The 27898-nt window shown below is 43.2% G+C and overlaps 1 protein-coding gene across 1 annotated transcript in view; it reads right to left on the minus strand.

Moving 5' to 3' along the window:
* TRIO (trio Rho guanine nucleotide exchange factor) overlaps positions 1-27898 on the minus strand; it is a 404237-nt gene that overhangs the window by 253785 nt on the left and 122554 nt on the right. The window contains 4 exon segments of the mRNA XM_038392902.2: positions 3594-4106; positions 4899-5091; positions 11483-11597; positions 24059-24133. Coding sequence (XP_038248830.1) covers positions 3594-4106; positions 4899-5091; positions 11483-11597; positions 24059-24133 — 896 coding nt within the window.

Below are 27898 nucleotides of genomic sequence, written 5' to 3' on the forward strand. Positions count from 1 at the left end.
ACTTTCATCAATGGACTGTTTATTATTCACACAAAAAAACACTGGCCATTGAAGATCTCCTCCAGAGCAGCACTGAAAGCCATCATACATCATGGTAAGAAATATATACAAAATTAAAACTAAAATTATTTCTATTTTCCCTTCATTTTTCCATGATTGGAAGGGAGAACTTATAAGTGGTCTACTTACTGGCCATGGATTTTTCAGTCCTTTCAGGCAGGGCAAGCTCTGGAAAACATTGATATTCTGGAAGTCCCTGAGTGGAAGTGTGAACTTCGTTCCAAGCCAAGAGAGGACAGCCATACGTCTATGCTAAGATCTGTTTAAGCTTCTAGTGCCCAACATATGGAGGGGCTCAAGAGTAAGGCTAAGATTTTGTCACGGAGATCATGGAAGTCACCAAATCTGTGACTTCCAGAGACCTCCGTGATATTTTCGCTTCAGTCCCAGGGTGGCGGTGATGGACCTGTCAGCTGACGGAGGACCCCCTGCAGCTCCCAGCCGGCATCGGCAGTGGGGTCCCCCTAGCAGCTCGGAGCCGCTGCCACAGGGGGACCCCACAGTTACAAGCTATTGCCGAAGACACTGTGGGCAGAACCCACAGCTCCAAGGTGCTGCTGGTGGCAGGGGGGACCCCTCGCTGAACTCTGAAGTCTCAGCAGCAGTGGGTACTGGACCCTCCTCCTTCCCCATTTTGTCATAGTTATTTTTAATAAAAGTCAGGGACAGGTCACAGGCTTCCATGAATTTTTGGTTATTGCCCCTGACCTGTCCATGACTTTTACTAAAAATAGCAGTGACAAAATCTTCGCCTTACTCTTGAGTTCAAGAGGCGGCCCTGATAAGTATACCCAGCCCTGGAAAGAAATCAGTCATCTGGAGTTCCTACTCAGTGAGAAGTTTGTTTTAATCACCAGCCAGCAATGGGTGAAAATTTGTAGTAAAATCAATAAGGTGCTGATTTAGCATGGAGACACAGTACAGCCTCCTTACAAGCATCCTGTGTCCATGCATAGACCCAAATGACTGCCAGCCCACGGGGACTCCTAACACAGACAGCTACCATCTGCTGAAATTTGGACTCCTATTTAAGCCAGCTATGGACCAAACACATTGGCATTTTGTTTGGACTCATAATAGCCAGCTTTTTGGGGGACTCAGTTTGCAGAACAGTGTGGGCGTGGCCTATTTATAAGATGCACTGTATTAGATGGGAAGAGTACGTGAGGTTAATCGTGGGGCCCCGATCCATCCTTATAACAGCCATTAACTAGTAAAAATTTTATGATAACCGCTTAACTTTCTTACTTATTTTACGGTATCCATTTTGAATCCTAAGTGGTGATGAGAGGAAAGCGGGGGGAGCTAAGGGAAGGGCATGGGTTCTGCCATGAACAGAAGCACATCCAAACCCTGATTGGTATTCATAACATAACAGACATTCCTCCCTTCCGTATATTAACAAACACGGCGGCAGAAACTTATCAGATTTTAGACCAGGTTGCTCCCAAGGGCTGTCCCCCCACTCAGCACAGTCATGCACCATTGTGTGCTCAGTGCACACCACAGTTGCCAGTACCTGGATGAATTTCTCATAAAAGAGGCAGGAGGACAGTGAGTTCCCAAAAAGTTCTGTTGACATCCTTGAATCTGCAGTACTTGGTCTTCAGACACTGGCCTAAGTCCAGAAGGGTTCCTGGCCTAGTCAGACTAATTTTTGTGCGTGTACTGAAAGGCGTTTGGGTTTAAACCGGATTCAGAGCCCAGGCTTCATGTGCTGTGACTACGTACTCTTAAGGCAGTGGTTCTCAACTCGTGGTCCAATCAGCACACAGCTGCGGCCCATATGACATTCTCAGGGTCATACAAGTAGTATTGTGTGGATGAGGCCCACAACACATAGAGCTGCATATGTGGCCCACAATGGTAAATAGGTTGAGAACCACTGTCTTAAGGTCTTATCTGGACTAGAATAAAAAGGTGTGTGTATTAGAACATATTAGCTAGCACAGATACATTTTATAAGTTTAGCGTGCCGCCTTTAAAACTTGCTGAGCTGCTTAGCACTTTAGCTAATTAATACCCACACCTTTTTTTCCTAGTCTAGACAAGAACAAAGAAACAACATTAACCATCACTGAGCACGGCTACCCATAGGAGCACATCCCAGAGGTGAACAAGCTCAGCTTTATCAACTCAACCTATTCCAGTCTTTGGGAAATAGAAAAAATGGAAGAGATTTTTTTCTGACAGATTGAAAAGACAGAACTCTGAGTGATTGGCATAAACCCTACAACCAAAACTTTTAAGCAGGAGCTAACAATATGAATCAGGAGCTTTTCAGGTAAGACAATAAGGAAAATAGTTGTCAAGTGCCATATTTAGGTGTCTTAAACATTAACTGTTCCTTCGTATATGTTCGCTGTACAAAATTAACATAGCAAGAAATTTGCAGCTTTGTAGGCTTTCTATCCCTGCAAGAGTAACCGAATTAACACATTTCTAAGGAGATATGGGGCATCATGAATGCTGGATGACAGAGAGCATTAAAACTTGGTCAGATTTTTTCTGTGTGTTTTTGAGCTAATGTGCACCATTTCCCCCCACCCCTCAATTCCTGCATGGCAGAAACAGCCTCTATTTACTTTTTTGATAATTTTCCTTTGGTCATAAATCATAAGAAGCGGCATCTCCAGGAGAAATTATAACCTGAGCATTTTAGAAAATGGGCCAAAACTCACTCTTCAAGTGTTTTGGCAGTCTAATTTCAGCCTCTCTTAGGAAGAAACTATCATCTTTCTAGAAAGCTTCTTGATCAAATATATAGGTGTCATCAATTTCTAGTTATGTCACATCTTCTGACGCAGAACTGCTTTTACTCTAATGCATGCAACTCTTTACCCCTGACCAAACAAACCCTGGTAATACTGTGAACACAAGTGAAATGAGTGTTGTATCTATGGCCATTCATTAGGCTTCCCCACTAGGGTGTGCACTGTTTTCAAAGGAGATATTATCAACCACTAAAAATGAATCTCAGGAAATTAGACAGCACATCCGTCTCGCCCAGTAATTAACACAGGACTCTTAAACATGTCAATGTAGGCATCTTTTCCCCCCTCCTGTAGTTCAGGAGAGTTTAACTCCATTCTGACCACTTACCGACTGAGCAAGAGTCACTCAACAGGAGACTGAGATGATGCATCGCTGCATTCATCCTGCTGCAGCAGAGGGACATTGCTCTTTAACAGTATGCACATTCATTTTGTGCCAGAAAAAATACCATTCTAAAATAAACTTACTGCAACTGAAGTGTCTGTGTGTCACTCAAAACCCAAATCCCTCTCAGTTAATCAAGTTCACTGAAACACCAATTATCCACACTAGAAACTGAGTTCAAAAAATACTAAAAGCCACTCTGAACACAACACTCCCCCCTACCTCAACGGAAAATTGTAGTTAGTAGTTCTTAGGGAATGTTTTCCAGCTTTCACTGGCACTTTTTTTTTTTTTTAAAATCAGGCAAGACCAACCTTAGTACCTTGGAGCTGATGGTGCATGTTTGTTTCCCCTTTACTCCACAGCCCTTTTACCTTTTCAGCATCCTGCTCAAACAGCCTGAGCTGAAAACACTGGTCCAGTTTCAACTTCCGCACATGCCACATCTGATGCAGATGCTGCCGAGTTGAGTGCAGCCGATCTAACATGGTGGATACTTTGGGTAAAAGGTTCTGCAAGTCTGCGTTCCCTGACCCAGAGTTCTTTTTGGGGAAACTTTCACTGCTCTGTATCCGCTGGAGCAGCTTTTGTCCTTCCAAGTCAAGGTCCTCAATAGGGGCCTTAATGACTTTCTTCTTCAATTGTGAATGCTCCTCAATCATATTTCGAGCACCCTCCAAGTCCTGAGGCAATTCCTTTTTAGCCAGTATATCCTGCAGTTCCTCCAATCTGGACAGCATGTGGGTTGCACTGCTAATGTAGTCCTCAAAGGCAACTCTGATTTCGATCCATTCCTCATGGTTATACTCCAAACAGCCATCAAATTCTGGAGTTAGCTGAGAGGGGTCAACTACTTTGGTAAGGCCTTCCAGAGATACCATGTTAGTCTAAAACACAATGAAGAATATTGCAATCACAAATCTGATGCACTTGGAAAACACAGTGAAAATACAGTTCAGAGCATCTAGTCTATATTGTCTGTGCTTGTATTTTGAACAATATATAACATTAAAGACAACCAAGGCCACACACAATGCTTTATTTACAAAGCACATGTAGTCTTAGAAACCACAAATCTACGCAGTGGGGCCTCTTGCTTTCCATATATTTCTATTTCAAGGGGAGCACTTAGGTCAGCTTTGGAAATCCCACCCCCTGAGAGGCAAGATACTAAATCCTGCAGAAACCCAGTCTCTTGTTCACAATGGTCTTTTATAGCTAACTTTTGTTTTTTAGTAGTACCATTTAAAAAATGTCTCACGTTTACATTTATCATCTCATGCTTCTTGAGAAACAGCTACACTCCTTTTGGTGATTGTTTTGGTTAAAGTTTTGAAATACCCATTGCTGAGTGGAAGGACAAGACCACAGGCTCGGTGGCGGCTTTCCTTTGCATGTCATACTGGTATTAACATTGTTACCAGTATCTTGGCTAAGTGGAAAAATCTCTTCCCTTCATAGGAAGAGGCCAAGATCCTTTCCATGAGTTTAACACAGAGATTCCTTTAACATGAGACTAAAAATAGACCCACACTTGCAGTCCTGCAGCTTGATTTAGCTCTCCTTCCATTCAAATGCCAAGGTTCAGCTCAACTATTTTTAATAAAAACCTGAGCTAGGTGGACCAAAACTCCCTAGGAACTAAGCTGTAAGCCTACGTTTTTCTATCTTGCTATTACCTCAAATTCAAACTTAGAGCTGCCAAAGTTAGTCCTTTGTTTTTGCCAGAAGTTGTCTGGCTTGATTATCAGTGCAACATGAATACAACAGGGAAAGGATTCCTGTAAAATCTTCAGCAGAGGCTTAATAGAGTCCCATTTAGATCCACGCATGTCTACAATCACTGTGAATCCTCGTTTACAAACTTCTTCACTGGATGGAGAAAAAAGAAAAGAAAATGTTAATATGCACTATTACAAGTTAAAGGTCAAATTAGGCTTCTCTTGTTCCATCACAACGCTTGGTAATTCAGTTACCTGTGTAACAGCAGGAGGATTTGGCCTAAATGCTTACAATCAGACGTACTAACCAGGTCTAGAACTACACCCTGGTAAAGGAAGCACAAAACTTGCTCTTAGTCAAAATTATTTTTTTATTTCCAAGCTCTCTATGTAATTAGCGTTTTTCAGCCTTGTTGTGAATCAGCAGAGCAGCAAGCATATTCACAAATTGTTTTTCAATACTGTACTAGTATCATTCATTTTGTACAGCTATATTTTATTCTCTTAGGCTGTACCCCCATGGAAGGATACACCAGTCCACGTTAGCAGCAAAATGCATTAATTAATACCTGATTTTTTAATTCCTTGTGCACATCAATGGACATACCTCTTCCTGTCTGGAGAGAGGGGATACCCAACTGTGCTATGCAAATTAACTGGATGAGTCTCAAACAAAAATGCATGAAGACAGTTAAATAGGTATCTAGGAAAGATGTGTCCAATATTAAACATTAGCAGTGCTGTGGACCCAGACTGACCAACCTAAGAGTTAAGTATAATCTAAAAGTAGCTGATAAAAAAAGTTTTCCAGCCTGCTGAGGAAACAAGTGATGTCTACCCATTGGTAAAGTGTGAGCTGAGTTTTACTGGCTGAGCAGAAAGCAGCCCGACACTCCATGATTTCCATTACAATCACCGTGGAAATCACTGATTTCCACTACAATCACCATGTTGTCATTAATACACAGGGGTAAGGCAACGATCTTGGGGTAAGGGGTTACGGCACTACAGAGTTTCTTCCGCCTGTAGTGCCAAATGTGCACTCTATGGGACTATTTTAGTGGAAATCAGGCTACTGGAAGCCCGTGCCCCATCCCTCCCCCCAACCCATCTGTGCCATCCCACTCTGGCCAGGCACCTCCTTCCTTCCCCTCCCCATATACTGAGTGACCCGATGGCCAAATGACAAATTCATTGTCATAATGACAAGAGTCATTAGGCCAGAGAGCCTCTATAGGCTGGTAGTTGGGTCTCCCAAAGCCACTGGTCTAAAAGTTGTACGGAGGGTGCTACCACTTCCACCCCAAATGCCTATTTGTGACTCTAGCCCTTTATAAACACCAGAATAAAAATCCATTTCAGGTCAAACAAAGATTTTCATTCAAATGCTTCCCCATACACTGATTTTTTGATTCACTGACATTTTCTGCAATTTTTGGAGTCAGTTTGGGGAACAGAAGGGGTTGGATAGGTGTGGGAGTCCCAGAGGCCCTGTCAGGAAATGGAGATGTGGCTAGGTCGGGGCAGACCGGGGACAGGGGCGGTGGGAGGTCCCGAGAGGGGGCGGTCAGGGGACAAGGAGCAGGGTGGGTTGGAGGTTCTGAGGGGGGCAGTTAGGGGGTGGGAAGTGGGAGGGAACAGAGAGCCAGGCTGTTTGCAGAGGCATAGCCTTCCCTACCCGGCCCTCCATACCGTTTTGCAACCCCAATGTGGCCCTTGGGCCAAAAAGTTTGCCCATCCCTGTTTAGAGAATTTGCTCATCAATTTTTGTGCAGCAAAGCAGCAGCTTGATTTAATCCTTACCTTCTACATTTTTTAACTTAAGGCTACGGCTCAGATCACCTTTAGTTTTATTAATTTCATGTCACTCTCAACTTAAGTTTCCTAAAGAACAGTCAAACTGAATGCTGGTGTGAAACCAATCTGCTCATAGAAAAAAAATTAGACACAAACGTATCCATATTTATTAGCCATGAACAAGAGCAAAATAAAAATTGCCATAGTGGAACTCACAATGAGTGAATTTATGACAAGATTTTCAAAAGCATCTACTTAATTGAGAGTACAAGTCCCAGTGACTTTCAACGGAACTTGTGCTCCTAATTCATTTTTGAAAACGAAGCCTTAATCCAGTAGTCATTCCCTGGAAGCGGTCTACTCAGAAAAAAATAAAACCATGCTGCAGTTGGACTTCAACTGGGGTGATAGCTGAGAGAAGACAACACTGCACAGGCTTATCTGTTTATACCCTGAAGCACTGCTATTGTTACCCATTTTAATAGATATATCTTAGCACAGTGGCCTTTCACTTGCTGCTGTAAGTACACTGAGGGAACAAGGGAGGTCACTGCTTCTCTATTTTGCACTTGTTCCTCCTCCACCCTGAATAGGAAAGGCATTGCTCCCAGCTACAAGGGGCTGGGGAGCCCCCTAACATTAACTGACAATGGATCCTAGGCTCTAAAACTGACCTTCCCCTTCAACAAAATCTTCCGTTTAGCACCTTAATGGTCCTTCTACTTAGTGGCTGCAATAGCTACCTTCCTCTTCCGCTTACTCCCTCAAAACTCTAGCCAGTACCACTTTGCCCCTTCCCTATAAAATCCTGCTGAGAGTCTGTGGCTTTCCTCACAACTTGTTTTGGGAAGGAACAGGTGGTGGGGCAAAGATAACAGCTCTCTTCTGCTTGGAACCCAACTCGGGTGTAGCAGTGGCAGCTGTTTCCAGTCCGGAACACATTCATGAATACAAGCCTCCAACACCTTTCTACCCCTTGAGAGAGTTCAGACACCTAGGGTGAAATCTCTTGTCCATTAAAGCTAGTAGCTTTGGCACACCTATTCAGTTCCCAGCACCCTGACATTGTGTAAACCACTTAAACACACTAGTAGCAAAGCATGTGAACTACCTCAAAATTCAAAAATTATTGTAAAAAGAAAAAGGAATACTTGTGGCACCTTAGAGACTAACAAATTTATTTGAGCATAAGCTTTCGTGAGCTACAGCTCACTTCATCTGATGCATTTGGTGGAAAATGAAGTGGGGAGATGGATATACATACACAGAGAACATGAAACAATGGGTTTTATCGTGCACACTGTAAGGGGAGTGATCACTTAAGATGAACCAGCAGCAGGGAGGGGAAAAGGAGGAAAACCTTTCATGGTGACAAGCAAGGTAGGCCATTTCCAGCAGTTAACAAGAACATCTGAGGAACAGTGGGGGGTGGGGTGGGGGGGAGAAATACCATGGGGAAATAGTTTTACTTTGTGTAATGACTCATCCATTCCCAGTCTCTATTCAAGCCTAAGTTAATTGTATCCAGTTTGCAAATTAATTCCAATTCAGCAGTCTCTCGTTGGAGTCTGGTTTTGAAGTTTTTTTTGTTGAAGGATAGCCACTCTCAGGTCTGTAATCGAGTGACCGGAGAGATTGAAGTGTTCTCCGACTGGTTTTTGAATGTTATAATTCTTGATGTCTGATTTGTGTCCATTTATTCTTTTACGTAGAGACTGTCCAGTTTGACCAATGTACATGGCAGAGGGGCATTGCTGGCACATGATGGCATATATCACATTGGTAGATGCGCAGGTGAACGAGCCTCTGATAGTGTGGCTGATGTGATTAGGCCCTATGATGGTGTCCCCTGAATAGATATGTGGACAGAGTTGGCAATGGGCTTTGTTGCAAGGATAGGTTCCTGGGTTAGTGGTTCTGTTGTGTGGTGTAACAAATTTATTAGAGCATAAGCTTTCGTGAGCTACAGCTCACTTCATCGGATGCTGTAGCTCACGAAAGCTTATGCTCTAATAAATTTGTTAGTCTCTAAGGTTCCACAAGTACTCCTTTTCTTTTTGCGAATACAGACTAACACGGCTGCTACTCTGAAACCTGTTGTGTAGTGTGTGGTTGATGGTGAGTATTTGCTTCAGGTTGGGGGGCTGTCTGTAAGCAAGAACTGGCCTGTCTCCCAAGATCTGTGAGAGTGATGGGTCGTCCTTCAGGATAGGTTGTAGATCCTTCATGATGCGTTGGAGAGGTTTTAGTTGGGGACTGAAGGTGATGGCTAGTGGCGTTCTGTTACTTTCTTCGTTGGACCTGTCCTGTAGTAGGTGACTTCTGAGTACTCTTCGGCTCTGTCAATCTGTTTCTTCACTTCAGCAGGTGGGTATTGTAGTTGTAAGAATGCATGATAGAGATCTTGTAGGTGTTTGTCTCTGTCTGAGGGGTTGGAGCAAATGCGGTTATATCGTAGAACTTGGCTGTAGACAATGGATCGTGTGGTATGATCTGGATGAAAGCTAGAGGCACGTAGGTAGGAATAGCAGTCAGTTGGTTTCCGATATAGGGTGGTGTTTATGTGACCATCGCTTATTAGCACCATAGTGTCCAGGAAGTGGATCTCTTGCGTGGACTGGTCTAGGCTGAGGTTGGTGGTGGGATGGAAATTGTTGAAATCATGGTGGAATTCCTCAAGGGCTTCTTTTCCATGGGTCCAGGTGATGAAGATGTCATCAATGTAGTGCAAGTAGAGTAGGGGCATTAGGGGACGAGAGCTGAGGAAGCGTTGTTCTAAGTCAGCCATAAAAATGTTGGCATACTGTGGGGCCATGTGGGTACCCATCGCAGTGCTGCTGATTTGAAGGTATACATTGTCCCCAAATGTGAAATAGTTATGGGTGAGGACAAAGTCACAAAGTTCAGCCACCAGGTTAGCCGTGACGTTATCGGGGATACTGTTCCTGACGGCTTGTAGTCCATCTTTGTGTGGAATGTTGGTGTAGAGGGCTTCTACATCCATAGTGGCTAGGATGGTGTTTTTAGGAAGATCACCAATGGATTGTAGTTTCCTCAGGAAATCAGTGGTGTCTCGAAGATAGCTGGGAGTGCTGGTAACGTAGTGCCTGAAGAGGAATTCTACATAGCCAGACAATCCTGCTGTCAGGGTGCCAATGCCTGAGATGTTCTTGTTAACTGCTGGAAATGGCCTACCTTGCTTGTCACCATGAAAGGCTTTCCTCCTTTCCCCCCCCTGCTGCTGGTGATGGCTCATCTTAAGTGATCACTCTCCTTACAAAGAAAAGGAGTACTTGTGGCACCTTAGAGACTAACAAATTTATTTGAGCATAAGCTTTTGTGAGCTAAAGCTCACTTCATCGGCTGTAGCTCACGAAAGCTTATGCTCAAATAGATTTGTTAGTCTCTAAGGTGCCACAAGTACTCCTTTTTCTTCTTGCAAATACAGACTAACACGGCTGCTACTCTGAAACCAAAAATTATTGTGTAACAGACAACAAACAGCCTGTCAGAATTAGGTAAGAGTCACATAATACAAGGATTCTGCCAAAAGACTCAGGTGACATTAGGAACAGCATGCGTTAGAGGATTGTTTAGCCCCCTACCTCATCATAAGTTACAGTGGCTTGTTTACACAAACTTGTGCCAAAACAAAAGAAATCAGTTTTAATGCACACTTTTTTGGAGTGTTTTCAGTTTGAGTATAAGCTAGCCCTTACTATCTGTAAGACAGAGCTCTTTTTTTTACCACTTTGGCAGTTTAAAAGTGCTGTACAGCCAGACAGTTCAGCCATCGGGGGTAACACTCGTTTAATGAGACTTCCCTGGATGTAGAAACTGTTTTTCAATTCCTTCTTGGAACCCGCACCACACGAGGCCTTGCGGCTTTGTACTGCTGCCTTCCAGCTATTCTCAGCTTTTAGAGCCACTCCTTTGGGTCAGACAGCTGAGGTGATGAAAGCAAGCTTAGGGCTAATTTAATTCACATCAGGGTTGGCAGGCCTTAGCTGGACCCAGAATAAAGGGCATACAGTAATCATCTTTGTCCCCATTCTGTCCTGCACTGAGCATAGCTCAACTGAAGCAGGGGTTGGGGCAGATACTTTTCTTTAATACCAGCTCCAATCAGTGTATTTTTGATGGTGTTTTTCAGTGTGTTTCACAGCATATAAGATGTCCAAGTTACCATGGTGTACTATGTTATTATTCAAAGGGGTATTCTTTATAGTTTTACATATTGCTTTCTTCTTAGGCCTTGTATCAACAAGTTTGTTCAGTCAGTTAATTGTAACTGTGCTAGTTCAAGACCTGTTAGCAACTACGGTAGACTTCAATACCACTAAAATGTGTTAACAGGTCATGGTCAACCCAAGGAGGAGGCTGAGGTGTTCAACGCTAGCGACAGTAGGTACTAACATGGTTTTTAAATCAACTTTTTTCCCTACTTTTGACAAGTCCTTTGAGTGATGATCTCATTATTTCAGAATGCAAGCACCCTTGTATGACCATCTAGAGACCACTGCCTACTCCCAGCTGACATGCAGCAGCCAGTCTGCCAGCAATCCATGTTCCATAGGCAGCCCCATTTGCTGTTAAGTCTTTTTCTAAGCAGCTTAAAGACAGTGAGGGGTGTGAACTTGCATCGCTCCTTAACCCATTTCATTTCATAACCAGGAAAGATGCTGCAACATTAACCAGCAATTTCAGCGTAAAGTTTGAAAGCTTAACAGGCGATCAGCTCTTACCTAGGGATACAAGCTAAATATGATATTAATCTCCTAAGGTCCTCTTGTCGTATTCTATCATGATTGCTGCGAGCTGGAAATGTTAGAATGGGGCCTCCACGTTTATCTCTGCCACCTGAAAAACAAGATTTGTGATAAGTGCCAAAAGTGTACTATACAACACAACAAACAACAAGAGTCCCTGCCTTGGACAGTTTACAATCAGACTGCACTTAATAAAGAACCAAGGCCTCGTTCTAATAGGTGTTCACATCCACTTGGAAAGAAAATGGGATTTAAAATTTACTAAAACAGAACCACCCAAAGCTGTGGGTCAAAAGACCATTTTAACTAAACAACAAATTGTTGGGGTCAGGATGACCAACACCATGCTCCCCCATTTCCATCACTGCAAACCAATGATGTGCTTGAGTCCCTGGCAGCTCACAGGATGTGACTGTCAGTGAATCATACATACAACCGTACCTACTGCTCACAGCTTGATGTATTTACTGATGGGGGGAGGGGAGGTTATCAGCACCTAATGTGTGCTTCTCAGAGAATTCATGGATTCACAGATTCATGGAGGATAGGTCCATCAATGGCTATTAGCCAGGATGGGCAGGGATGGTGTGCCTAGCCTCTGTTTGCCAGAAGCTGGGATTGGGTGACAGGGCATAGATCACTTGATGATAACCTATCTGTTCATTCACTTTGGGGCACCTGCCATTGGCCACTGTCGGTAGACAGGATACTGGGCTTGATGGACCTTTAGTCTGACCCAGCATGGCCGTTCTTATGTTCTTATGTTAATTTAAGATAGCTGGCTTTATGTAACTGATTCTTCCAATGCCAAAAGCCAGTATAAAAATTTCCCAAAAGACACACTTAACTATGTCTACACTGTGCACCTTACAAGGGCACAGCTGTGCCGCTGCGGCCACACCGCTGTAAGTTGTGCAGTGTGGCCATTCTATTGCCGGGAGAGAGCTCGCTTGGCAACAAAATAAAAGCACCTCCAATGAGGGGCGGTAGCTTCATTGCTGGGAGTGCAGCTCCCAACAACAAAGTACCGTCCACAACAGTGCTTTTTGTCGCTAAAACCTTTGTCGTTCAGGGGGGAGTTTTTTCACAACCCGGAGCGACAAAAGTTTTAGCAACAAAAATGCCAGTGTAGACAAAGCCTAAAACCTGACAGAAACAAACCATGCTACCCCACTGCATGCTTTTAGGTTATTTACAATTCCATGACTTACAGCAAGTTACAGGTAAGTACTGGTTCTGTGAAACTTGTTCATTTGACTGTGCAACCACAAAGACTAACATGAAGGGGTGGGGAGTTGTCTTAACCAAAGACAATACTACACATCTCAGCATACTTCCCACCATCTGAGTGCCTATACAATATTAATATAAATGACTTCAATTCAAGTAGTTCAATTATATCAGCATGTGACTACTTAGAAGAGCGCATGGACACTACATAATTTCATATTGAGAGCTTTATTCTGCATATCTGTGCACTAAATACGAACAACTCAACTATGGTTAATATCTTATAAAGAAAGAACAGCATCACATGCCGTCAGCTCCTCTGAACTACTCAAGTATTATTGGGAGATATTAAGGCATTGCTTCTGAAATAAAGAGTTTTAAGCAAGTGCATATGACAGCATCAAGTTACACTTTCTGCAGTGAAAGGTTTCAGAGTAGCAGCCATGTTAATCTGTATTCACAAAAAAGAAAAGGAGTACTTGTGACACCTTAGAGACTAACAAATTTATTTGAGCGTAAGCTTTCGTGAGCTACAGCTCACTTCATCGGATGCATTCGGTGGAAAATACAGTGGGGAGATTTATATACACACACAGAGAACATGAAACAATGGGTTTTATCATACACTCTGTAAGGAGAGTCATTGTTTCATGTTCTCTGTGTGTGTGTATATATAAATCTCCCCACTGTATTTTCCACCGAATGCATCCAATGAAGTGAGCTGTAGCTCACGAAAGCTTACGCTCAAATAAATTTGTTAGTCTCTAAGGTGTCACAAGTACTCCTTTTCTTTTCTGCAGTGAGGATGCATCCGCATCCTAATAGAAATACAAATTCAGGGCCTAAGGAAAAAAAAACAAGACTATGCTTCAAATAATTTTTAGACTTCAACACTGCAGTACAATGTACCTGAAGTAGCACACTGTGATGGCTAAACAATGTGCACCTAGCAATAAAAAACCTGGGATTGTAGGGATGACTTTCATTGTAGATTTTTGCCACGGTCTTCAAGTACTTTTAGTAAGAGACTAAGTCTTGAGTTTATAAAATTTAAACACTCGTGCTGACATCTGAGGTTTACCCAGAACATACATTGCTTTAAAAGCAAATGATTCCAAAACAATGGGATTTAGTACCCATTACACTGAGAGATAAATGGCTTATACATTCCTGTGTTGACCTGCAGCTGCTGAATCTGTCAATTCATTAGGAATTTATCCTCATGTTCACTCTGGAAAAAGCGAAATCCTTGTATCACAGTGTAAGAAACTGAACCAATAAAACATGTAGGTAATTGGCTAGCAATTCTGCCTCTGAGCTCCCCCATTTTTATCTGTGTGATTTTAAACCGTAATTTTGTGAACAAAGCAATCAAATTCTGCTTGAAGAATGGATTGCAACTGTATACCCAAATCACCTACTAGAGACAATGAAATTTAATTATGGGGCACCACTTAATATATACTAAAATTAACAGCATGTCTTCATTTCTATCATTTCTCATTTTATAGCTTTAAGCTTGAAATAGAAACAACTCTTTCACATTAAACTTGGTATACAAAATGATCAGCCAGATACTTGTGTGGTGTAAACTTTAAACTTTATCTTCCGAGATGCTGTCAGATTCCTTTTGCTGGACCTCCAGTGATAGTATTTTTATGGTATTAAGAACAGTATAAGAAATGCAACTATATCTATATCTTGCCAGCAGTAGTCAAACATAAAAATTTAACAGTCCTTTCCCACCCATATTTAAGTACATGCATCACTGCACTCTAGAAGAAAACAATTATACAGTATTCAAATTAAATCAAGCACTTCAGCTAAACCAAAGCAGCAAGTTAATATACAACTTGCAATACACAGGAGCTAATAGTTACAAGAAAAGCTCCTGCGGAAAAGAGGCCCCAATTCCTGGTTAGGGTTTTCTGATGGTCAGGCTGGTTTAGTGGCAGCCCTGGTTCCAGTGGAGATTAAAGCAGCCTCAAGGCTACTCTGAACTTGACCAGCAGATAGTAATTTCACAGCCTGTTCCAACCATACCCTCTCTCCATGACAGCCTAACGCTCCCCTTCACCGGAGGCTGGAGGAGGAAGCTTAGAAGTGAGCTATACTGGCTCTATGACCATTGGGAGGTTTCCCATGAACTATGGACCTGTAGCTAGAGATGTGGCCGTTTCAATCCTCCTAATGGTTATCAGAGCAGTGTAAAGAGAGCAGAGAGCCAGGATCTGGACCGAAGTTTACTGGGTTGTCTTTAAATTGTGAGGGATAGATTAGGGCATACATTTTTATGAATGAGTTCAACACCTGATCTGTCTGATCCATCATGCAGATTCAGTGTTCAGCACCCACTCATGGTGCTGTGTTTATGTAAGCATGAAGACCAAAAGAGTACCATTCCATAATATATGATTAAGTGCATCCACGTACCAACGCACAGGCAGCGTGGGCAGCACCATCTAGTGTTAAAGTTGTCGGATAGTTCTAGTTTAAGACCCTGTCTTCAGTTGCTTACAACTTTGCTGAACTTTGGCCATTTGGACTGACATTTTCTGGACTGGGTATCTGCTGCATGCTGGTGGTTTTGTTTTGTTTTAAGTTTTCAGCCAAAACTATTCAGCTGTTCGTGAGAACAAAGTTAGAAGGGACATGGAGGAACTATGATTTTGCCCATGCTGAAATGGACTCCTTTCTTGAGACGCTCTAGCGCTTCCATACTGTTGAGCAGAGACTTTAAATTTGGCAAGGGGGTGCCCTCTTTGTCAGGGATGTACTTTTGCCATCCTTGTGAAAGTCCACCCACATTTGGCAAAGTTATAAGGCTTTGAAAAACTGCTGTTCACACATGTGCAGTAGAAACTCAGAGTTTAGCACTAAATTCTAAGGATATTCCATCCACACTAGGCATACTCCAATCCAGGTCTGAGCAGGACTTTCCCTGGCAACTGCAGTTTGGGCTAAGGCGGGCCATACTCGAGCAGACATTGGAACCGAATAGGAAACCCTTCTCTCCTGCACTGTTAATGACACCTCGGCTTGCACTACTTAGTGAGGAGCAGGAAGCCATCTGATTTGAACACAGAAAGGACAAGAGACAGACCTTGGGGGCGGGGACAGAGGAAATAAGACTAGGAAAAGAAAGAACAGACCAAGTTTGAGTGTGGCACAGCAGGTGGGAGAAGGGAACTGGGACTGAGAGTTAAAGGAGGGAGGCGAGGACTGGGTGGGCAGATAGACTAACATTAGAGTTGGGGAGAGAAAATGAGATCAGATGAGATGCTGGGGCGGGGGGGGAGATGAGGCTAGGATTGGCTGGGCAAAGAGACTATGACAAAGTGTCAGCAGGGTGGGGTTAAAGACAACAGATTGTACAGCTGAGGAAAGAAGAATGGGTCTGGGAGCCTTTGGGGTGGGAGAATGTGGGTGGAGGTGACTTGAGACTGGACAGGGAAGAGAGACTGAACCAAGAACCAGGATGGGAGGACTGGGACTGGGTGGGCAAGAAGAAGAACCGAGATGAGAAGCCTGAGGAACGGAGACAAACGACCTAGATGAGGAGAATAGGATTGCAATGACAAGCCGGGGGGGTGCGGGGGGTGAGGGGGAAAGAGAGAGAACGGGAAGAGGGCACAAAGTGCCATTTTGGAGAGGGAACAGGCAGACACAAAGGTCTGTGGATGAATCAGCGTTGTATTGTCAAGGAAACTTGTCTGTAGGACCCGTGCCTCATTTGGTTCAAAAGTTGAAAGTCAGACCGATTGGTGTGTGGACAGAAGGGGAACTTGGGCTCAAATCTAACTCAGAACCCAGGCTTAGTGTGCAATATAAACATACACAATAAGGCCTGGGCCATACACTGAACAATGACGAGAAAAAACAGAATATTGAATAGCTGCTCATTCAGTGAGCATCCATCCTGTGCACTGAATAAGTCAGGACTCCTCTGGAAAAATTAGTATGTGATCATGTAAATAAATCAAGTATCAGAGGGGTAGCCATGTTAGTCTGGATCTGTAAAAGCGGCAGAGAGTCCTGTGGCACCTTAAAGACTAACAGACGTATTGGAGCATAAGCTTTAGTGGGTGAACATGCATCTGATGAAGTGGGTATTCACCCATGAAAGCTTATATTCCAATACGTCTGTTAGTCTATAAGGACTCTGCCATGTAAATAAAGACTATCCTAATGCATACATACAAGGTTCCTCAGGCAATCTTAATTCTGGTGTTTCCTTGAGCACTTGACTTGAGCAACCTCAATAATGTTCTTTTAACGTAGTGTGTGTGTGTGTGGGGGGGGAATATTGTAGATACCTTATCTTGAAGAAAATGAATAGATTTAACCAATACCTAGGAATGGTACACAAGCACAGGTATCTTCGAGCAACAGTCACTAGAGGGAAAAAAAGAGTATTATTTGCTATGCCTGAACTTCAAGGGGGACTTGAACAACAAGTGAGGGAAGATCTAGTTGTACAATGAATTTGCTGGTTCTTTGTTTTACACAGTAACATGCTTGTTTTAAAATAATTTCATTTTGTAGTGCCAATGCAAAATGTATACTTAATTACGCACTTTATACCACAGAACCTCTAGTTGTACTGCCTCACTGACTATGGAAACCCACACTCAAGACCTCTGAACCAAAGCTCGAGCTTTGCAACAGCTTTGGCAGACATTTGTTGACAAATAATATTTGAATTTGAAGGTGTACCAAAAAACCTTAGACCTATATATTACTTGAGATTGTCTCAATTCATGTGTATGCATTTAACTCTGTATAGCTGAAGATACAGAATCAGGCCATTTGAATTAAATGTACCCTCAAAATTAAGTTTAGTCCATTAGACTTTTGTATTAAGATTCCTTTTTATGACCCTTTATCAAATATTAATTTTAGACAGCATTTAATTTGAATATCTCCAAGTACTGAAGAGTGCACTGTGGAAGTAATAATTTCTCAGCTTCCCACAATATACCTTTGAGGCCTAGTCTTCATTAAAAAAAGGTTTGCTGGTATACCGATACAAGGATACCTATACCAGCAAACTTTCCTAGTGTAAAAGTGTTTTGCAGTAGAGATTATACTGGTTCCCCAAGTGATGTATGTTATACAGGAAAAAACATTTATATATCCTGACGTAACTGCATATACACTAGGACTCGTCAATTAAATATGTTGTAAAAAAAAAAAAACCAAATACCCCAAACTCCACTCCCCTCACTGATATTACTAAACCAGGTAATGTTTCTAGCATAGATCTGGCCTGAGATTAAACATGAGCATTTTCTGGCCAAAAGGAGTTATTCTGTCACATTGCACATCGTAATGTAATGCTATGGATCATAGAGCAGGTCTACACTACAGACTTCTGCTGACATAGATATGTCAGTCAGGGGTGTGCAGATAAGTGATCGCTGACCAACACAGCTGTGCCAGAAGTCATCCCTTGTGTAGACGCAGTTAAGGAAAAACTGTGCTTTTACTGGTATAGCTTGTGTTGCCCATGAAGGTGGTTTTAATATACCAGTACAAAACACAGCCTACTAGGAGCACTTTGCCAGTGAAGTACACTGCTACAAGAACACCAGTGAAGAGCTCCATGTGTAGACATGTGCAGTGTAGGAGAGAAGAGCTAAAAATTAGGAGTCCCTTAAACACGCAGAAAAATAAGTGATTTTTAAAGCTAAGATTCCATGGGAATCAAGTTACTAGATGTGTAATTTATGAGTCAACAGCTGCATAAAAAACTCCCCTTTTGTAAATCTCCTCAAAGGGTACAAGGGCTTATAGCTGCAACCCCTAGCTGGTATCTGCCAGCCCTCAGGACTGTACTAAGCTGCTTAAGATCAAACAAGCTCTACAGCTAAAACTCAACTGCCAGGCTCAAGGAAGATTTATAAGTGGAGAGCTATGCTACACTCAGAGTGAAATTCGGAGCTACATTGAACTCCCAAGCTGGAATGTGCTCCACCTTGGAGCAAACTTCTAACTAAACTGAGCTCCTAAGTATTGAAGCAGGCTTTATAGCAGTGGTTCTCAACCCGTGGCCCAGTCAGCACACGACTGCGGCTCCTCAGGGTCATACAGGTAGTATATATATTGTGTGAATGCATCCCCTGTAACACAGAGAGCAGCATATGCGGCCTGTAATGGTATATACAATGAAAACCACTGCTATATAACCTCTTTGACCTCCTCAATAGGATCTGGATCATCAGCCAGACTGACTCAAAATGTAGATGCAACTCAAAATGGAGTCCCACTGTTGCCTGTAAATATTACCACCTCTCTCAACCCCAAGCGAAGTCCAACACCCCCAAAGTTGCAGAGTATAAGCAGCTCTCATCAGAAAATAGTTATTGCTCTCTGTAGTAAGACTTGGATTTTTTATTTTAGTAATATAAACTAAAATTAAATACTAATCCACAGACATCAAATTCCTCTGCCTGTAAAGAGAGATGTATATTATCTTTCATTTGATTTTTTTTCCCCAGTCAGAATCAGTGGGCATGCATCACTTCTTGCAAGTGAAAGTATGTAAGAGCAGCCTTGCCAACAGCCTCCAGATGGCTAGTTTAAGTTTTTCAGGAAATGCCAATTTGCATAAAACATTACCAATACAACACATTGACAAGAAGCAGCAGTCTTCAGGGATACCCTTGAAGAGAAGTGTAAGTTAGTAAGTTTTGTTTGTGATGTGAAACTAAGTTATCTTCGGGGAAGGTTGTCTAGTGATTAAGGTTCCAGCCAGGAACTCAGGAGACCAAGGGACCATTTCCTGCTCTGCTACAGACTTCCTGTGTGTCCCTGGGCTAGTAACTTAGTCTCTGTGCCTCAGTTCCTTATCTGTAAAATTAAGGTAATAGTACTTCCACACTACTTCACAGAGATGTTTGTGAAGATAAATACATTCAAGATTACAAAGTTCCATCACCGTAATATATGAGTGCCAAGTGCATTCCTAAATTAGAAAAGACTGGTTAAAACCAGCAAGAGCACAGTCATAGTTAATATTTAAGTCATCTGTTGGATGACTTAAAAGTTGGATTCTAAGCAATGCTGCTAAACTATGTATAATGGGATAGTAGACTAATGGTAAGAGTAAAGGATTTGAGGTCTGGACATATTCTAATCCAAACTATACAAGTGCAATGACTCACTGGAAAACCTCCAATGAGTCACTTCATCTTGTGCCTCAGTTTGAGACATCAGCAGTATGTCAACGTTTTTATCTGCGGTACTGAACAGAGACAGTTACAGCTTTGTGGGAACCTGAGTCACAGCTCTTGTGCTCTGTGCCTGTTTACGCCGTTAACTTTCTGGGTTATTCTAGGGTAGTCACTCCCATCTGTAAAAAGGTCATCATCAGGGCCCTGATTATTTCTTTATTCCTTTGTCATAGCAGTTGCTTAAAAACCAAATCATATGTAGCTCCAGAACCCAAACTCTGATTTCTAGCAATGTTTGAAGACTTTGTTATAGAGGAAAGCATAATAATGTCAACCAAGAGTAAACTGCTACTGTTATCTTCCAGATTCTGCTGCTATCTACTGTGCAAGTGTTAATGTATCTCAAGCTGAGAAATATTTTAAGATCCATGGGCAGGAGAAGAGGGATGGGAGAAGAAAAGGCACCCACAAGCTAAGGTGCTCACTGACATTTTCAATAACCTTTCTCGTGTGATTGTTCTGTACCAGAAGTACTTATTCTACATAAAATTGCTGGCTTTTCTCACTATTCTTCACTTCTGTATGTAGATGTGTTTGACAATTTATAGTGTGCTTGTTTAACAGCTTGCCAACTCTAAGAAACCAATTAGGAATGAATGCAAAAATGTAGTATGCCTATAAATGCACTGTTTTAACAGAACCATTACATTTCCAGTACTGATCTTATTCAGAAATTTATACCTTGTTCTCAAATTTCTTATACGTTAGTACATGTACTATTTTTAAATCTTAATGGTTTAATATAATGACCTGATATAGTCCCTTGTAAATAAATTTCAGAGAAGCTGGATACAGTTTTACCAGATAAACTAACAACACATACAGAGATGGAATCTATCGAAAAGCTACTAATTGCATTTTTCTGCAATAAACCAGTAAGTCAATGGGTTTTTTTTTTTCACCCTGATTTTCCTGGGTACTGCAATGGGCAGCTCTGATAGCCTGTATAATACATTTAGAATCCTCTATGTTGTGATTTGTTGCATATCCTTTCACATTTACACCAACATAAAAACATTGCGTGAGCCCACATACCACTAAGCAAGCTCCTCCAGAACCATCCCATTTTCTCTGGTTTCAGACAAGCTATATTAACACTACTCCACTATGGAAAGCAGCAAGGTACCATTCCCAATATCCAAATAGCAAACACTTCCAAGTTGCAGGGGGCTGCCTGTTTTTTCTACCTTTTTCCTTGAGGAATATGACTAGAAAATGTTTTGCAGTCATGTTGTTTCCACTAACAGCCTTGTTAACTCACTAGAGCAGGGGTGGGCAAACTTTTTGGCCCGAAGGCCACATCGGGGTTGCAAAACAGTATGGAGGACCGGGTAGGGATGGCTGTAACTCTGCAAACAGCCTGGCCCCTTCCACTTCCTGCCCCGACTGCCCCCCTCAGAACTCCCAACCCATCCAACCCCACCCACTCCTTGTCCCCTGACTGCCCCCTCCCAGGACCCCCTGTCCCCCCAGGACTCCACCCCCTATCCACACCCGACAGGTCCCCCAACTCATCCAACCCCCCACCCCACTCTTTGTCCCCTGACCGCCCCCTCTCTGGACCCCATCCCTAACTGCCCCCCCAGGACCCCTCCCTCTATCCAACCCACCCTGCTCCCTGTCCCCCCATCCCAGGACCCCCCGAGTCCCCGGGACCCCACCCCCTATCCAACCCCCCCTCCTCCGTCTCCTGACCACCACACCCCGAACTTCCGCCCCATCCAACCGCCCCCTGACTACCCCCTGGGACCTCCTGCCCCTTATCCAACCCCCCGCCCCATTACCATCCTGCTCAGAGTAGCAGGGCAGGGTTATTGGAAAGCCTGGGAGGTGGGCGGGCACAAGCCGCGCTACGTGCGCAGCTGCAAAAAGCAGAGGGACAGCGGGGGAGGGGCCAGGGGTTAGACTCCCTGGCCGGGAGCTCAGGGGCCAGGCAGGATGGTCCCGTGGGCCGTAGTTTGCCCACCTCTGCACTAGAGTGACACCTGAATATTCTATTTACGCTATGCCATAAAAGTTTATGGCACATGACAGAGACTGATCCCTACTCCCAGGCGCTTACAATTTTTCCTTGAACACTGGGAGAAGTATGTGGATGAATAATGGCAGGTGACAAAGATCATTAAGTAGCCTTCAGTAACTAATGCATGCACCACAGATGTACACAGTTTTAATATAAGAAAAAAACCCTTCCTATTAGGGGAAGGCTCAAGTTATTGGGCTTCACTGAAGCAATGCATTTTGAGAAAAAAAACAAAACAAAACAGGGGAGAGGGAGAGCAAAAGTTTGCCACATCAGGTTAGATACATCTGTTACACCATCCCTTCCCCCCATTCTTCTAAAGCAGAGGTCTTCAATCTATGGGGATGCATTCACAGGGGGATGGGGAGGGAGTGCCACCCAGCTCCGCTCTTGGCCCAAGCCGCCAGCCCTGGGTCCACGGTCCCAGCCACCAGCCCCAGCAATCCTCCCCCAAAGCTGCAGCCACATGCCCGGCCAAGGGTCAGCCCCCAGCTGAGGGTCTCCTCTCCCTCCACCCCAACCCCAGTTGCGGCCCCAGCCTCAGCCCCCTTACCCATCTGCGTCCCAGCTCTGTGGGGGCGCAAGGTAAAAAATTTGGGAACCACTGCTCTAAAGTGCTACGTTTGGGGATTGGGAGAATAGACAGACAGATGGAATAAGGCCAGGGCAAGAGCTTCCAATGAACCCCAAGTAAAGCGAAAGCAAAACTGCAAACCAAGCAAAAACTAGAATGGCTGGCCTGAAATTCCCCAACGTTCATTGAAAGGCTTTGTTGGGTTTTAAAATTCTTGGCAAACTAGTGTTCATAACTAGATGAGACAGTGGCTCTAACAGTAACAGGGGCATTCATTCAATGATCCCCTTCCTGTGTGGGGAAGCATTTCTGTGACCTTGGAATTAGGCTCAGCATTTCTCTGATAAGAAGCTTCCCTCCCAGCTGATATGAGAGCCTGCAAGTCCCAGGACCCATACTCTCAAAAGCAAACAGCAGCATCAGTGTGTTAGGTGCGCTAACCCAATCTGAGGACCCTTGTGTGCCTGAATATTTATAGATAAAAACCTTTCTGCAGTTTTAACACACTATTAACCTAAAAAAAGGTAATATCAAGGCTGAAACTGTCTTCTGCAAGTGATTTGTCATTTACAGATTATGGGTAGAGAGACTGCTGCTTCTTAATCTCAACAGCTTTTAAAGTATTTAAATCAGAATGAAGTCACAGCCATAGCCTCGTTCACAGGAGTACGTCATTAAAAGATACAGTCAGCATTCCTTTAAGGAAGGTTTCAGAGAAGCAGCCATGTTAGTCTGTATTTGCAAAAAGAAAAGGAGTACTTGTGGCACCTTAGAGACTAACAAATTTATTAGAGCATAAGCTTTTGTGAGCTATGAAAAATGCATCCAATGAAGTGAGCTGTAGCTCACGAAAGCTTATGCTCATATAAATTTGTTAGTCTCTAAGGTGCCACAAGTACTCCTTTTCCTTTAAGGAAGATTACCTATCAATGTGCAGGTTAACAGTTGTTGTCTTTGTGAATCTAAACCACATTTTTAAATCCTTCCACCAGTTTGCAGACTAGCCAGCACTGAACTCCAATTGTATACTGGAGAATGGGAGGGGGGAGAGGAATTCAAGCTTCTCTCAGTGCAATGCTAATAAATTTTGTATCTCAATCAACTTGTGATGTAGGCTTTACAGGTCAAACACACGACCCAATGAACTGATCAACACACTTCTCCTATTTTACCATGTTCCCAAGCAGAGAACAAACTTAAGGCTCATAAGACAGGGGAAAGCATTTTGAGTGAAGTGGAAAAAGCAAGTAATCTGTTATGGAAACAAGTTGCCAGTGATACTTTAATTTTATGACATTGTACAAGGATAAATATTGGCAAAAAATTATGTGATGGTTGTTATTTTACAGGTGTTGAGACATACAAATATTTAATGCATGTAGATTGTCTTACCTGGTATTTTGTGGACATGTAAACTAGTGGTTTTTTCCTGTGGCTGTCAAACACTTCAATTAAAAATACAATGCATGTTAGTAAGAGTAAGACTTTACCTGAAAGATAGGCAACTTTTTCCTTTAAAATTGGTAATACTTCCATAGCCTTCATTTCATCATTTTTGCGAAACCCTGGAACACATAAGAAACAAGGAAATAAGTCAGCGGTTTGATATGCAATTTGTAAGCAGGCTTTCAAATCCCATCTACCCAATACACAAGGAAACATTTACCTTATTTAATGCATCTTGAAGCCTACAACTTTATTTAAGTTCTTTTAACCCTGTTAATGAATCTCAGTAAGTTAGAATCTGGTAAACTCCATTTTTATCCTATACAATTTTAACTATGTAAATACACGAATGATCACTTGAGAAATGTGTATACATTTAACATAACAACAAGGTCAGTAGGCAACCCTTAATGGAAGATGAAGCACTGAAGTTAAACATTTTCAAAGTAGATAAAAAGAAAGGTCAACTTAATTTAGAAGGTTTCAGAGTAGCAGCCGTGTTAGTCTGTATTCACAAAAAGAAAAGGAGTACTTGTCTCTAAGGTGCCACAAGCACTCCTTTTCTTAATTTAGAAGCTCTCACTTTGAATGGTGCTCTGATACCAGTCTTTCACTTCCTCTTCCAGCAAACAGAGATCTAATATGCAACTAATGGCATGAGTCCTTCAAGGCAGCAAGCAATGAATTTCAGTCACCTACATGCCATTTTGAAAACACCTCCATAAGCAAAAATAAAGCTATCTTACACGTGGATTCCTTTCTAGGTCCTGGCTTCTACTGGTGTGAAGCTTAGGAGTACTTTGCAAAAACCAGTGAATATTCATTCATCTCCACCTTTTACAAGCCAGGGCTCACAAAAAGAGATTTGAGATGATCCAAAGGTCCAGCAATTTCTGATTACACCAAAGAGCTATCAACTGGCCTTTAGCAAGTAGTGTTACTACTTCCTCCTCATTCAATGAGGAATTCCATTCATTGTTGCAAAGCTTACCAGAATAAAAAAAGTCAACTAACGTGGCAATAAATTCTGTCACTTAGAAGCTAGTAACATTAAGTCTTAGACGACCACAGAGAAACTTCATAAGGATATCACTGAACTGTCTAGAGGTTTGTGTAGTCTCTTGTTCAGAAAGGATAGGGATGGGGAGGCAAGAATAGTCTATGCAGTGGTGTTACATTTTCCATTTATATCCACAGAAGTTAAAAATAATATTTTAAGAAATTGCTGCAAGTCAGCATCAAACACAGACTTGTTTAACAGTTGCCACCAAATCAGAAAAACTTTCAGCACTGGACTAGCACTAGCGCTGCAACTAGAGTGCTTTTCCTAGTTCACGTACACAAACACACTAGCTCTGCTCAAACTAGTGCATTAAAAATAGCAGTGTAGGTGGGGTAGCTTAAGTGGCAGCTCAGAGTAGCTGTTCGAGTATGTACCCAGAGAGCATGGGTGGGTTTGTACTCAAGCAAGTCCAAGCTACCTATGCTACCCCTAGCTACACTGCTGCTTTTAATGCACTAGCTCAAGTGGAGCTACTGTGAAACTGTCTGCCTGAGCTGAGAAGCATGCTCCCAGCTGCAGCACAGACATACTCCAAGTTCCTGCATGTTTAGATGGGGAAAAAAGCATTCACATCATGGAGAGCGAGTGACATTTTAAGTCTCTTGAATGGTTCATCCTAAACCCCTTTGTAAACATCCAGCATTCAAAGGAATGCCACCTCATGGCCTGCAGCCAGAACTCTGTTTGCATCCTTCTTCTGTCCCTCTTTTCATCTTCCAGTCAACCACATACATAGTGCTTAGAGTACTCTATCTCAGGGGTGAGCAAACTTTTTGGCCCAAGGGCCACATCAGGGTGCGAAACAGTATGGAGGGCCGGGTAGGGAAGGCTGTGACTCCCCAAATAGCCTGGCCCCGCCCCCCTCTAACCCCTCCCACTTCCCACCCCGACTGCCCCCCTCAGAACCCCTGACCCATCCAACCTCCCCCACTTGGTCCCCTGACCGCCCCATTCCAGGACCCCCGCCCCTAACAGTCTCCCTGGGACCATGCCAACCCCCGTTCCCTGTTCTGACTGCCCCGATCCCTATCCACACCCCCACCCTGCCAGGACTCCCACGCCTATCCAACCCCCCCGTTCCCCGTCCCCTGACTGCCCCCGGGGACCCTCTGCCCCTTATCCAACACAGCCATTCCCCGTCCCCTTATCATGCCACTCAGAGCAGCAGGACTGGCAGCCGCGCTGGCAGTGCGGTGAGCTGAAGCAGCGGGGGCTAGCCTCCCCGGCCGGGAGCTCAAGGGCCGTGCAGGACGGTCCTGCGGGCCGTAGTTTGCCCACCTCTGCTCTATCTTGCTAAGATAAATTTTTTTTAAGGTGCATCATTAATGCTTCCTTACAGGCAATCTCTTCGGGAAATACCTGCAAACAAGATAAAACGAGTTTCTCATTTGCAGAATCTGTTAAGTCAACAAAACAGGTGGTATTCCATGGGTGGAACATCACCCCGATTAAATCATAATTTTCAATTGTCTCTTTTCAAAAAAGATACTTTTAAAAACCAAATTCATCCAGTTTTTAGCCACATTCCGCATTTTAATGACAAGATTTTATGCAGATTTAAAAATGAGACATACAAGACCCCCTAGGGCCTTGAATCCTACAGAAGGCAAAGTAGTGCAACTTATATCGCGCTTTACACAAGTTCATTCTTGCCCCCCACTCCCCAGTGATAATTCGTCCCAAGTGAGGGAAGGTGGCTTTGATCTTTCCTCTGCTCCAATGAGTTTCTGCTGGTAGTTCCCTGCTAACTGTGACTGGACCTCTGGCTCTTTCTTGTCTCTTTCTCAAGCCTTCATCTCAGAATGCAATGAAAACTGGGAGTTAGGCTGCAGGCCCTGGATACTGTGATTACCTAAGGAGGCGTGCCTTAGGTTCAGGGTTCAGTATGTGCATTTCTTCTCCTCGAGAGCTATGGCCAGTGGTATCGAGTGACCACGCAGCCTTCTTAATGCCATGTATTTTTAATTAGTACCAACACATTTCAGAGAGAGAGATCTTAAACCAAGAACAAAAGGAGTACTTGTGGCACCTTATAGACTAACAAATTTGTTAGTGCCACAAGTACTCCTTTTCTTTTTGCGAATACAGACTAACACGGCTGCTACTCTTAAAACAAGAACAATACTGAGGCCTATCTTCCCTAAGGCCTACTGTCCCCTCCTGGAAGCTTGGGAAGGTCTCTACTTCAGACACTCCTGCATGACCTATCAGTGATTACATCAGTTGCTGCCCACAGGAAGAATTCATTGACAATCCCCCCGCCCTGCCCCCAAGTCTTAACTGTTAAGAATCGCTTTGATCTCCAGGCTCCCAGCCTTGGCAAAAGAGCTGCATTGCTCTGGACTGGAGCCAGGAAATAGCACACTTCACCACTAATTATTTGGCCAGTGTTTTGTAACTGCCCCCAAATTTGTCAGGAGGCTGCTTATCTAGAGCTGTTGCATTGCTCTCCTTATTCTTCTGATAGCCCATCATTAAAAGTTAACCAAAACATTTGAATTACAGCCCAATAAGCCATTATAGTCATAGAGCAATTCTCACTATTCGGATCACATATGGTATCGATAAGTTACAGGACATAATTCCTAGATTACATAGCTGTTCCACATCCATCAAACTAATGTGGGGGCATGGTTTGAAGTTTTAGCACCCTGTTTGAGCATCACAGGTCCCGCAGGTTGCAGCTGCCCAAGGGAGCCACTCATGTTTTGTACTAATCCATGTGGCAACTTTTTATTGATATATCCTAGCTCCCCCTATGGCAGCTGGGCCTCTATGGGGACAAGAGTAAGGCCAGCAGCTTTAGACAAAAAGAACAAGT

The sequence above is a fragment of the Dermochelys coriacea genome, chromosome 2, assembly GCF_009764565.3.
Source record: "Dermochelys coriacea isolate rDerCor1 chromosome 2, rDerCor1.pri.v4, whole genome shotgun sequence".
NCBI lineage: Eukaryota > Metazoa > Chordata > Testudines > Dermochelyidae > Dermochelys > Dermochelys coriacea.